This window comes from Brachionichthys hirsutus, chromosome 10 (assembly GCF_040956055.1).
Source record: "Brachionichthys hirsutus isolate HB-005 chromosome 10, CSIRO-AGI_Bhir_v1, whole genome shotgun sequence".
In the NCBI taxonomy this organism is placed as follows: Eukaryota; Metazoa; Chordata; class Actinopteri; order Lophiiformes; family Brachionichthyidae; genus Brachionichthys; species Brachionichthys hirsutus.
The window spans coordinates 9,642,401-9,656,311 of record NC_090906.1 but is presented as its reverse complement, the minus strand read 5'-3'; the positions used below and the strand labels follow the sequence as shown (position 1 = coordinate 9,656,311).

At 42.9% G+C, this 13,911-nt stretch overlaps 1 protein-coding gene across 1 annotated transcript; it reads right to left on the bottom strand.

The window, feature by feature from the left end:
* Positions 1-3,752: 3,752 nt before the first annotated feature.
* tbc1d8b (TBC1 domain family member 8B) lies at positions 3,753-13,836 on the bottom strand. Its single transcript, XM_068744455.1, has 21 exons — positions 13,710-13,836; positions 10,494-10,604; positions 10,193-10,311; positions 9,645-9,870; positions 9,313-9,553; positions 8,897-9,104; positions 8,630-8,797; positions 8,393-8,554; positions 8,162-8,312; positions 7,796-8,010; positions 7,576-7,693; positions 7,189-7,474; positions 6,974-7,103; positions 6,780-6,878; positions 6,641-6,709; positions 6,293-6,533; positions 6,145-6,210; positions 4,917-5,003; positions 4,724-4,771; positions 4,520-4,617; positions 3,753-4,387 (listed from the first exon to the last, which is right to left on the bottom strand). Exons 1-21 carry the CDS (start codon positions 13,834-13,836, stop codon positions 3,959-3,961), a joined length of 3,399 nt encoding a protein of 1,132 aa, XP_068600556.1. The 3' UTR covers positions 3,753-3,958.
* Positions 13,837-13,911: the final 75 nt, after the last annotated feature.

Genomic DNA, 13,911 nt, shown 5'->3' with positions numbered 1-13,911 from the left:
TGGTGAAATGGGGGGTAGGGGGGCTAGGTGGGCCAAAAGTTCCTCGGTCTCAGCAAAATATTTCAAGGTGGTAAAACTTTTATTTTTCCCCTTTGACTCTTCAGCTGCTCAGCTACTGTTCTTCAGATCATGAGTCACTAAGCATTTAAATATGGTATTGATACTTCAGTATTTGCCCTGCAGAAGGACCTTTCAACAGATATTTGGCTAAATACTATAAATATTTGCGATGAAGATTTTTATCTTTGGGATTCAAGTTAAAGCCTTTCATTTCGTTTCTAGTTTCATTTCTGATATTAGATAAGATAAGATTAGATAAGTATACATTTTAATGTAACCATTAAAGATTGACCCTGACATTAAATTATTATAACCTGGTCAAATTGAAAATGTCTGTTGAGTGCTTTTAATCCCCATTAACCTCCATTATTATTGTTAACCATGATAAGAATTATCAAACTTCCAAGATAGCCTGATCTCTCTTTACGGGACAAAAACTCAACAGGTGATTGAGGTTAACATTTTGAACCTTAGGTTACACCCATGCAACCAAATCTCAGAGCCAGAATAGCATGAACGAAATGCAATGGCCATCCATCATTGAGTCACTCTCCTTCACGTAAATCAGCCTGTGCGCTGTAGGACGAGTCAACAAGGGGAGAGTTAATGCTAACGATTTATTGTGGCTTCGTATTTCAATAAAGTGATTATTTTTTGGTCACTGCTGTGTTGCCAGGGAGTCATAAAAGTTTGACTGACCATCGTACAGCCTGCTTTTCACACAAAAACAATGGCCAGCGGCACAGAAAGTAAAATGAGATGCATGTTTCTCTTCACCTTAGACATTAATTTAAATTAAGTCAATCAGATTAAGTTTAAAAGATCTGCATATTAGATATCATGCAAAAAGAATCTGATTAATGAAAGAAAATATTAAATATATTTAAATTCAATTCAATTCAAACATTGACTATATCGAAAGCATTGCCTCTCTCCAGTGAAGACATAAAATATACAGTCAGAAAAAGTTTCAAACATATAAGTCATATAAGTTATTTACTCATATTGTGTCAAGCATTTCCAAATAAATCTATAGTCATATTGTCTGCTTCATTAGATTGCCAGTTGCTATAATATGAATGTCAGACTGTGGAGGAAAGCCTGAACGCGTTTACATCATAAATTTTGATACTGTTTTTCTTTTCAAGATACAGTAAGTCAATTCTAATAATTTACTACCTGTAATTCTGAAGTTTCTCCTGATGGTGGCGCTAAAGAACAGCTCAAGGTTTCACTATCAAGGGGTCAGATTGACCCCAAAGATAAAATGTTAGTAATAAAAGGAGGGTTAAACTAAAGTTTTAAAACATTACCAGGTTTAAAACCATTTCTGCCTCATAAGATTTTGATCCCACGCTACTATCAATCAATACTATTTAAACCACTGTATCGGTCAAATAAATGATTGTAATGCAAATGTGTAATGTGATTGAGATGATGTTCCTGCAGGAGGAGACAAGCATGAGATCATTTATTAATAACTTTGATTTTATTACATATGCAAACATATTATTGAGCATGGTCAATATATTTTAAAACAAATTACGCTTCTAGCCACACTCATTAAATGTTTTCCTTTATTTTCCAATGATCCAGTTACCATTCTTTGTTTTTAACGTTACAGCAATCACAGTTCGCATGTCCAGCCAAGATTATATTTATTATACCGTACTATAAAACATTATGCCTTCATACGCTCTTTTTAAATGCACAAATAGAAGCATTACAGATAAGCCAATCAGGCATATGACTTACAAATAAAGGACCCATCAACATGGTGAGTCAGACTTTAATTCATGTTGTTCTGTGAATTAAAGGTGTTAAGTGACAGAACGGCATCATTTATACAACCATGACTCTTTATTCCAGCACCCCGGCGTGCAGATAAAAAACGAAACAAAAAAAAGCATAATCAAATCAGGTCAACAGGAATATATCCATTATTCAAATATTTAAACAACAACAAGCTTTTAATCAATGCTGCAGTTGATCAAGTCTGTAGACTAATCTTGCAAATTTAAGGACTTTGTTAACCAAGCACTGATGCAGAACCGGATTCACTGATACTTAAAGAAAAGGCCGACAAAGTAGTAGTTGAGGATGAGAATTTCCGAATGTATAATTTTTCCATGTTTATCCCTACAAAGTCGTCAATTTTCATTTTATTTTATTTCCACAGTTTCACTAAATTGTTTCTGGGCTAAAGAATAATCCAAGCACAGGAACCATTTTCCATAAACTATACATGCCTGGATATTTCTGGGCTTCCTATATAATCCACACGTTCTTACATAATTCTTGGAAGATATGTTTTCTTTTTACTCCCAATTTGTAACATTGTGAAACAATAAAATAAAATAAACCCTCACAAAGTCATTCATTGATAACAGGTTGTGGCTGGCTTTGAAATGTGCAAATTACTTACAAAATACAAACCAAAAACATTTAGAAATGGTCCTGAAATATAAATTATGAAAATTACAAAGCATTCCAAACAAATGGCACTATAACAGAGAAATGCACTTGCAATTTAGAAACCCTCAAGCAGAAATATTGTTCTATAAATTTGTGGATTTTGGCCCCTGGGAAAAGGCAAGCTGCAGCAGAAACACTGAAGACCTTTATGCAATCCTAAGCCTTTTGGGGTCTGGCAGCGATATGGGCAAATCTGCAAGTTCTGAATCCCAAACAACTGTGCAAATCACACACCAAAATAGAACCAAACAAAAAACCAAAAACTGAATAAAGCACAGATAGAAAGAAAATAGCTGAAACGCTGCAAGCATTAAAAGCTGCTGTTCTTTGAAGACAAGCTTAACATGGCAAATCCTTTAACTGTGAAACACATGCGCGATATTTTTATTTTTACTATATCTATAGTTATATCGTAAAATATCCCTTTTCTCCTTTGCATTTTACACAAATTACACCCTGAGATATGACAAAACAAAATGTCCTTCAGAACGTTGACGTCATGTCCACAACAGTCACGGAGCTCTTATTTTGCATTCTGAATACAAGCCTTATAAAATCTAGACTCACGCGGCTAGCTGACCTCTATGTACAAAATGCTGCACCTATATTAGAGAGTAACACCTTACATATATAGCAAGACACAAATAAGCAAACGATGCACGGACTGTCATCGACAGTTCTTTAGAAGCGACCGCCGGCGATTTCTGACGCAGCACTGTGGGATTCAAACTATGCTACAGCCTTAGTTGAAGCCATGCTAATATTTTAATGGCGTGTGCTGCTTTTGGAAGAATGAGATAGGTGTGGCAGTATCGCATCCTCTCTTCTTTATTATTGCAAAAAATGCAAATAATCCACTATTTTATGCTCTCAATAGAATATATCTGATTCAGATCATCTCTGAAATCAGCGTATGGCTTCCAGGGAAAGGTTGTCCTTTCTCACCAAGCGGCTTTTTACTCCCTGCCACACGGAAAGCTGGTGTTTCTTACAATACCTTTACAGCGTAACACTAATTTTGCCCAAGGATGGGTACGCTGAAGTCGACATTTACACTTTGTTTTGCTTCATCTGTGAGGAATAGTCAGACAGATGCTATTTCAAGATACCCAGACATGACCTTGTCTCCGCATGGGAGCAGAGAGCAGAGAGTCTTCTCTGAATACACAGGACAGTGCTGCATGTCTCCTGCACTAGAATAGAAAACTAGATTTTATGTGCTCCATGGCATACGAGGGGAAAATATTTACACCCAAGTTAAAATCCAAACAATCTGACGCCATGAAAGAGAATTGACTTCATCACTGCTGGTTGTAAATGCACACTTTAATCTTACTGTCTTACCAATCTGAGAGGAGGCCAGAAATTTGCAGTGATTTGAGTTTGGAGCAACAGCAAAGCATCATTTGACTTGTGTATCCACTCATTCATTTCTATTTAGCTTCAGCTGGGCAAACTTAGCTTGTTCCAGTTTAGTCTGAATATTGACGGGCCTTTCAAAGAAGCCGACTATGCTTGGCTCGTTGAGCAGAGAAGCTAGCACCTGCTCGAAGGAAAACGACCACTCCGTCTCCGAGAGGTCGGCCCCCGCGTCCTGACTGCTGCTGAAGCTGGAGGTGCTGGAGCTCTCGGGGGTAACAGAAACTTCTTTTGTTGGAAACTCCTCCTCAGAGGCAGAGGCACTGCCGGCAGGCTGCGTGGACTCCTCCCTCGGCTCCTGCAGCCTACGTCCCACCTCCTCCATTCTGAGCAGCAGGCTGGTGACGTGGGCCACGGCTCGGTAGAGAGACTCCTCCTCTGAATCCCCGTGAAAAATATCGTACAGGGTCTTGGAGAACTGGATGAATTGAGTCTGAGACAGAAAAAGAATTGAAGGGCAAATGTTGTTAGAATAAAGATTAGATGAGAAGTCCTCTTCTGATGAGACTGTGAAGTTATGTACGTATTACTCTTCTGCTTGAGAAAGGAAATCAGATAAAATTACCTGATTAATTCGGGGTAGGTCTTTGATTGTTTCTTCTTTCTTCAGTATTTCATTTTGCCATTGTTTCAGGTACGCCTGCAGGTCCACTTTCCCTCTAGCTGTCAGCGTGACACAAAAACGCTACGTTACCGCACGCAAACCAAGACAACAGGAGGGCTTTGTTCATTTGTGAAGTGCCTGTGATAAATGTGGGTGAAACAGTACCTCTTTCAGGGCTTTTCCTTATCACACCATCTTCAGGAAAATCCAACGCTGAAATACAAAGACAGCCTGTCAACACACTGCAGAGAACATTTCTCTACTACTCCATGCATTAAGGCGCAGGTTTTACAGAACTTAGAGGAAAGGATAAAGATGAGGCATTTTAAAGGAGAAAGGGAAAAGTGAAGAGGCTGACCAGTGAGTCTACGCAAGTGAGAAGGGTCTTCGGTCATTGGAATAAAGATTCGCTGTTCTTTTAAGCACGAAGGACTACCTGTGAAAGCTAGAAGATAAAGGACTGAGCACTGAGAGAAATGATAGAGGTCATTCAAAGAGACACACGAACACACAGAACTGATCAAATACAGTCAAGTTAGTGGTGGTGTAATAGAGGACAGAGAATGCGATTGATTTTTAGAGATCCATTTCTACAAGAGCGGCTGGTACACATTACTATGTACAGCATTGTTGTGTATTTAGGAAGAAACAGCCAAGTACAAAACTAGATTCAATACCTGTGCAAAGAAAAATAAGAAATGAATAAGAATTGTTAAACCCCAACGACTGTGTGGGATTTATCAAATGCTTTATCCGCAGGGTAAATTTGTGATTTTCTCATGTGCTTCCAGATTTTCAGCTCTGAACAGTTGATTTTTTATTTTTTTTACTCCTCTGATAAAATGTCACGCTTTGATGTGGGATCTCGCTCAGGCCACGAGAGCTTGGGGGTGTCCCGCTGTGAAATTGGCAAGTGTTTGAGGCCAGAGCTGCTTTTTCGAGCCTCGTCTTCACGCTTTCCTCCCATTACTCGAGATGCAGCTTGAGGGAAACGCCCACAGGACATCGTGTTTAAAAGAAATCTATGACAAAACCGTACAATGACCGGAAAATTATCCATCAAGACTAATGAAACACCACCTGCACCAACGGACTGGGACCTGTCCTTGGTGCTGAACCGGTACGTCCTCTGTGTGAGACGCACAACAAACCGTGCAGCTTAATGTTCACTGGCGCAGCACATCACAGACGGTGACTCAGCGCTGCTAAGCTGTCAGTTGTAGTTTGAGCACTTCCTCCTCATTGCAGATCCTCTTTATGGAGGAACTAACCCAGTGCAGAATGCCACTAGCAGCTCCTAACACCCACCGTTGCCATGCCAAAGGGCCTTCAACCCAACATTCAGACTATTCTTACCCCTGCCTTCAAGCAGCTACTGCCAAATCATGCAGAAGAGAGCCACACAATCAAGGACAGTTGCCTGCACCCCCCCTCCAGGCGGTGTACCTATGCTCAGCAAATAGAGTTCTGAACTGCATTTTTGAAATGACATCTTGTACATTTTTAACCCTTTACACTACAGGCTGCCGTCTATCTGGATCTAGTTACTTGTTTCAGGCTAGCTTTAGCACTTGGTCATCACTCACCCGGCGGCAGGTGCAGCTTGAAGAGGAATTTCATCCTATTTGTGAACGATCCACTGTACAAAATATCTGCAAGAGAGGAAATATGACGTTAGCGCAGTACTGAGGACGCTCGCGCCAACGGCTGCTTGAGTGGAGCGACTGAATCTACCGAGGGTACAGCAGAACTCTTTGAAGTTGACAAGGCCGTCCTTGTTCTCATCTATCAGACGGAATATCCAGAGAGACAGCGCGCTCTTGGCGGTGCAGAAAGCCCAAGGCTCCAGCAGAGAGAAGAGAACACTGAACTGCTGGAAACCCAACTGGTACTGCTCCAAATAGGCCAGACTGGGATCATGATGGAGCAGAGCAGGACTCGTAATCGTCCAGTAGCAGTAGATGAAATGCTGCCTCTGAAAACAGAAAAAGAAAAGCATGACTACGACTCTTTTTTTTTAGCCCAGCTGTTGGTACCCTTGTATGGTGACACTGGAAACACAGCATCAATGCCCTGACTCACTTTGAACACGTTATAAAGCTCGTCAAGCTCTGAGGCACCGAATGTAACGTCTTGGGAAACCACCCGAATCTAAAAACAGATCAAATTCATCGTTAACAACACGAATCCAGTCACAGCCGACGACCCGACGGCTACTGACCACATTCTGTTTGGTTGTGTCTTCCAGCGTCTGGATCACATGCAGTTTGTTTCTTTTCCGTGAGCTTTCCACTTCCTCTGAACGGATGCTTCCATATTTCTAAATTGTAGAGCAGCTAATTAAAATCATCTTAAACGATGACATGAAAAAAAAAAAATGAAAAAAGAAACTGCCACGGAGGCTTCTTGCATTACCTCATAGGAGTCTCGGATCAGTTCACCAATTTCCACTTTGATGTGGGAGGCTTTATCATGATTCCCCACTGGAGCCTGCTGCACTGTCGGCGGTAACGGGCTGTCTTTGTTTGTCACGCTGTCAAAGAATCTGCAACACACACAAAAAAAAAATCACATTTAAATAGTTAAAATGTTTCAAATACATCAGGGCTCCTTTGTTAGTATTCACAGACTTGCTGAGGATGGTGACTGCCTCGGCGTCGTCGTGGCATCTGATCAGAGCCTCCATGTTGTAGTCCAGCACCGCCAGGCCAAGCTGCAGAATGGCCTTGATGCCGTCGTAAAAGAAACAGTCCACCACGTTCACGGCGCTCTCTATGGGCAGGACGCTGATGAAGAGTGTGAGAAACCAAGACAAGGACACAGACGAGAAGAAAGTCAGGTCTGTCATGTTCTCCACCAGCTGGGGGAGGTTTTCTCGAATCAGATCCTCGAACACAGCCTGGTCGACCAAAGCGCCTGGAGAAAGATCAGCAGCATTTCAGAGAGAAACATTCGCAGATAGCTTTCAATGTCCTAAAGAAAGAGGAGAAGGGGCATCCTCTTGCTTTCATCCTCACCAATAATCCGACGGTTGAAGTAATCGGGTAACATCCTCTCACAGACGGCCACCAGCAGCCAGAAAGCCTCCTCTTCTTTAGCGTAGAGCAGGAGAACTGAGGTGAGGATGTTCATGGCCTGGAGGGGAGAAAAAAAAAAAGATTTTAGTCAAGGTCTCTCAGAATCAAAAACGGCTTTTTTGATCCGTGTAAAATAATTCTGAAGAATATTCTGTAATACCTGGCAGTAGCCAATTTTAGGATTCCTGTACGCATAGGCAGTAAGGACTCTGCGTAGAGCTGAGATTCCTGTGTCACTCTGAAAGGCAGGGTGGTCTGGCAGAGAGCGGTGCAAATCTCGCTCAATTTCATCCGTCGCCAAAGTGCTCGTGCCCAGGGACTGTTCCACCAGCCCGGTGTAATAGCCGGGGTGAGTGGCCATGTCGTTCACTGCTCCTACAGAGGCAGAATCACAGTCAGTGCTGCAGAGATCAAAAACCTACCACGGTTCACTTTCATTATTCATGCTCAGCAGGTACTCGCTTGAGCGGCCATCAATAAACGTGCATTTACGAAAGCCGGAGCGCCTCCTGCAGGCATAGAATACCTGAGAACTGCATCCACAGCTCTCCTCTCAAGGCCTCGGGAACGCCACGAACAATCAGGTCCCTTGTCTTCCTGGTGAGGAACATACTCGAGCCACGGCCGTATTCAGAGAAATGGATGTTCCAAGACTGCTCCTTCATCTTTTCTTTAAGCTGAGAAGTGGCAAAATCGGTGTGGTTAGACTTCCTAATGCTCCATTTCTTAACGGGCGCGTTACGACTCAGATATTCACCATTTTGGGGTCGAGGTTTTCAACATCCTGAGGGTGGAAAACAGTCATGAGCGCCTCAGTGCTCACAGCCCTGCTGCCGTCTTTCTGTCCCGCCATCGGCGTCACGTCCTCTGGGTTGTCCTCAAAGTGGTCGATGAGGGACTGGCAGTCACCTCGTATGGTCTTTGCAATAAAGATTTCATCGTTTCACGTCGCATGTTAGACTTTGCAGTAAAACCCACACCGAGGCCATGTTACCTCTGATGAAGCGGAGTGCTGGGGGCTGGCGCTAATCCCACATCTGCTACGGATGGTGTTGGCGAGCCGCTGGTAACCCCGCACCTCGGAGAAACGCAGCGCCCGCTTGCCACGGATGTAAACCGTTACGGCCCTGCTGCTGGAGTCTGGCTTCTCGACATTAACAACCTGCAAAGAATATTGGCAGGCTGGTCACTCACTTCTTGAAGGGTGCCATCTGAGAAAACTCCTCATGGCAGCGTTTTTTTTTTTTAATGAACAGAGTACCTCCCGCATTGGAACGATGATATGACACTGGCTTCCGTCCTGGCTGGCGAAACACAGGTAGTTCTCAGAAAGGCAGATCTTGCCGAGAGTATTGAAGTGGCTGACGGGCACCCAGAGGAAACTCTCGTGCACCTCCAGCAGGTTTTCCTCTTTGGAAAGCCTGAAGAAAGTCCGGAACTGCTCGCTCTTTGCATGGGCCTCTAAGCCTCTGTTGGGGGGGGAAGTAGAGCGGAAAATCATGAGCGGAACATCAAGTTTAGCTTTTCAATGAACATCCTTTTACGCTGCCGGTTTCACATGAACGCTTTAGAGATCCTGACTGTCACCTTCCATAATATCTGATTATACAAACAAACAATTTGGTTCGAAGCGCTAACAGGATCGCGTGAGACTACGCGGCAGAGCGGAGGCAGCACCTCTTGGTGATCTGCATGGGGTCGGAGAGCGCCGGCTCCTTCTGGAAGGCTTCTTTATCGAAAAGGCGCTTGATGGAGTAGTCTGCCAACTGCTCCATGATAACGAAGGTTTCATTGAGATGCAGGAGCATGGAGAAGTAGTGTTCATCTCCGTGTGCCAAGACATGAATGCTCTCGGTCAGCAGAACGGTAGAAGTTTTCTCCAGTCTCCAGATCTCATCCCAGGAGATGACCAGCTTCACTGCAGTTCACACAAGAAATAGGAACGATATCAGCATTTAAGGCCCACTGCTGCAAAGACAAGGGCATGGCACGGCACAGAAACGTCTTACCCTCAGATCCCAGCAAGTACGAATAGAAGCACAAGAAGTTAGTGCTGAGGTAGAGCCAGCCCTGACACGGTACTTTCCCTCTCCAGTAGCTGCACGAGTAATAGGTGACCAGCTTTTCCTCTGGTGGCAGCCCAAACCACTTCTCAAACCTCAACAGCGCTTCACGAAACTTCTCGGGATCGTCCTCCAGCACCAGGGACATCTTCCCTTCCTCGGCGATGAGACCCTAGAAGAGCATTAAATAATGTAGGTCACTGCAAACCCCAAAATGTATAATCTTATCTAAACACATCACAAAAAAAAATCTAACAATATCCAATCTAGTGGCAAACCTGCTCTTATTATTGGATTGTTATAGCCACAATAACGTGGAGATAGAACATCCTCCAAATAGTTCATCAGGGTACGATCAATTCCTTTAATGAGCCCGGAGCAGATTAGAATTTAAGATATGAAAAAAAGGGAACGTTTTATCACATTTATTATTCCATCCATATTCTATAGTCTGGCATAGAGGTTACTAAATATAAAAAAGGAGAGGTTCTTACTCTAATCTTGCCCTGCACAAAGCTGGTGATGTCTTCGCTGGAGTCGAAAACAGAGAGCGTCCTCATGATGTTCTGCTGCAACCAGTCCCAGTGTTGAACAATCTCCTCTTTGGTGACGCCTGAGAGAACATGCGGTTTGGGCTTTTATTTACGGCGGCAACTTTCTTTTTGCTACATCATATTCAAAACGTAAAAATAGTATCTTTATTAAAATGTGAATTACAAGTAAAATCTTCCATCTAATAAAACTGAGAATACAATGGTAGATTTCATGGAGTGAGATCAGAGGTCCGTGACGTACCGCATGCTATTGACCAATAAACCTGCGAGTCCTGCGTGTGGTGGAGGATGCGGTAGGGAGCAACTTTAGACGTGGAGTCCAGCACAGTATCCAAAGTCCCCACAAGGAGGCCTGAAACATGCAAGACACGGATATTTCTGAAAAATACTCTGATCAATGACCTTCAGCCACAGGATACCTTTGAAATCTTGTGAGACCGTTATTAGGCTTGATGATGAGAACAACAACAACAGAGACAAAAGTACTCTGAGAGCGCCAACCTTTCAAAGTTCTGACCTCATTCTGGATCAGATCCAGAAGACATTGGACCCCTTTATGACTGATTTTTGGTGAGTACATTTTATGCATATTTTACAAAATATGACTTTAGTTTTTTTTAACCTCAATTACAAGAAAATGGAAAAATCGAGAATCCAGAAAAAGTTAAACTTTCAAATTAAAAATATAACCAATATAATACTTAAATTCTTAAAATATCAAAGAGGCACCCTCCGGCATGTTGAAGATGTGTACAAAATGTTTTGTCAAACAAAAGGTACTACACAACTTGTAACAATAGAAACCCTCGTCTCATAAAACGAGCCAAAATTCAACTTGTAACCATAGTAATGAAAAAAAAAGACAAAAATCCTTCAATAGATAAAAGACACTACTTCAGTATCAAACTCAGTCCATCAAAATCCTGAAACAAATCTCTCAGGTCCCCGTCAGAGCTGCACGACTAGAATTAGCTCCATCTTTTACCTTGACTTCTTCTCTCTGACACGGACCCCATGAATAATTAACACGGCCGCAGTGAAACCACACTCAAGCTCTCCATCAGCAAAGCTGCTGCTGAACATGGACGAACGCCCCCACATGTAGGAACGGAGGAGCTCGGATCACGCGCAGTTCACCTCATTTACATCCGAGGCTGGACTTGAACGTATGAAAGATGCTGCACATAAAAGGCTTGAAGTGCAGCATGTCGTGTGCCATTAAGCCGTATTTAATCCCCCTCCCCCCCCTGCACTGTTATTAAACCACCCGGACAGAACAATAGTCCCTTTGTCTTCAGCTAGAACTCTAGTCACCATCATTAACCATCTATTAATTGCCTCACTGCTGCCACGCTTGTTGCCGTTGTAACTGACGGTGTTACAAGTGTCCCGTCGACTGTTAGGCGACAACGGATTTCAAAGAATGTCGCTTGATTCGGCTTACACAACAGGTGCATCAGAGACGCTCGAGTCGAGGGCTGTCCCTTTCTTTCTTTTCTTTTTTTAGACGTTCAGTTCTGCTAGTTTATCTGAACTGGCATCTCTTCTTTCTGACAAAGGACAGGACAGCTGATATCCCTCTTAGGTCAATCGGCTTACAGGGAATAAAACATAAACATGAAAATTAAAAATGTAAAAATAAAAGGAGAAATAAAATGAATCGGAGACAAGACAATAGAAACAACGCAAATTACATTAGGCTTTATTGGAAGCAAAAACATGAATTAAAAAAGATCCAGATCAGCAAAATATCGCTCTCTCTCAAAAAAACAACAAATAATCAAAAGCCATTTATGACTTATCAAGTAACTTGGCTGACAAACAAACATCTGCAAAAACATGATCTCCTTGTTGGAGATAATGTTTTCTGTTCTGCTGGCAATAATTGAAAGATTAATCATTAATCATAAAAATAACTAGTTGCAAAGTTGTTGTTGTTTTTGTAGCCCTAAATGTTGTTGATTTGTGAAAGGGTCTTTGAGGGCTTTCTCCTGATGCTAAAAACCTGCCATTTAATTTTAGCAAGCCGTTATATAACCTAAATTACAGAGTGACAGCCCAGCGAGGCATCCACGTCAACACAAATCACATTTACTGTCCGGGCAGCAGCGGCGTTATTAATTTAACGGTTTATATTTCTATCTTCAGGGACAACATCGCGCTCAAACTGACTGAACGGCCTCGACACAAAAAGTCAGCTCGAACCTGCTAAATGTCAGATTGTCAATCTGCTTTTGTGACGAGTCGAGATCCGACACTTTCATTCGGCTTTTAGCGCTGCAACGGGGCCTTAAATACACAGAAATAATTGATTCTACACATTTTTCAGCCAGTGAGCAACATTGTGTGGACCTTATTGTCTACGAATGAAAACTGTATTTAAAAAATGGAGACATGACTTACTGTCATAACAAACTATTTATTTGGTTTGAGAATCATATCCCGGGCAGATCTCCGTGTGTACTAATACCAACCGAAGGTATTATGTTCATTCCTTCAGTAAAGCCAAGGGCGTTCCCCAGGGATCAGCTCTGGAAACACTGCGACTCCTCATCTCCATCGACAGCCTGTTACTACCTTTATGTTTGTGTTGGACTTGCAGTGATGTCTTATACATGCATACCTCTTTGCAATTGTTACACAAACGATCCACCGTGGAGTACTAATATTTATAGCAAATTATACACCCCTTAATCACCACTGCTTGTCGCATGCCAGAGCGAGACGGCGCTGCCTGGTCCACCCATGGACTTAAAACACTAACTGCAAGATCGTTCTTTGCTACAGCCATTGGTAAATGCATGGAAAGGATCTGCCTCTGCTCCCAGAGGATGCATTATTTCTGTCTGTCCCTAAAAGGCTGCTGTGAATCTGGGAAAGTAAAATATATACATATATATATATACACAGTCTATACAGTATGCCGCTTCCCTCTGCCTGGAATCAGCTGCACAAAGATCTGACTCTCATGTTGGTTTATGTTTGCTCGGCTTGGATAAACACAACCGATCGTACAAGCCGAGCCTGCAGCTCCGGCTTCATCCCCAACAGGTGGATATTCTCAGATGGGCCATCTTTTGATTCATTTGTTAACACGATAATGTTTATTTATTTATTTTTGCTGTACCTGTCTGTCAGGATGTTGCTGTTTATCTCAGTTAGATTCATGTCCCCTGGTTAACAAACAACTCCACACCCACTCCTCCCTGAACTCCACCCCGTGATGAACCGCGCCGACACGGACCTTCACCCCGACCTCCTGGGTCAACACGACAACCAGCTGTTCGGCGGCCGAGTCCCGTTCTGACCTGTTGCTGTTTAGAGCGTCATTTCTCTGCAGTGCCCGCCCCGAAACGTCCGAGTCACGGAAACGACGGAAATGCGAGGCTTTAGCTAACCCGCTATGAACGCGTTCATTTTGACATGAACATGCGTGCTAAGCTGATCGATCGATTACCTGTCAGACCGCCTCCACCTTCCCCGTAGCCTCGTCTCCTTTGCAGTATGAAATATTGATCGTCCTTCTCGGTGAGCCACAATTTAAAAGCGTTTTTCAGCAGAATCTCTTCGGGTTTGAGCCACATGTTTGAAACGTCATGTAGTCGATCTGTCTAACCCGCTTCACGCCACGTTTATCTGCTCCGTAGCCCGACATCAAT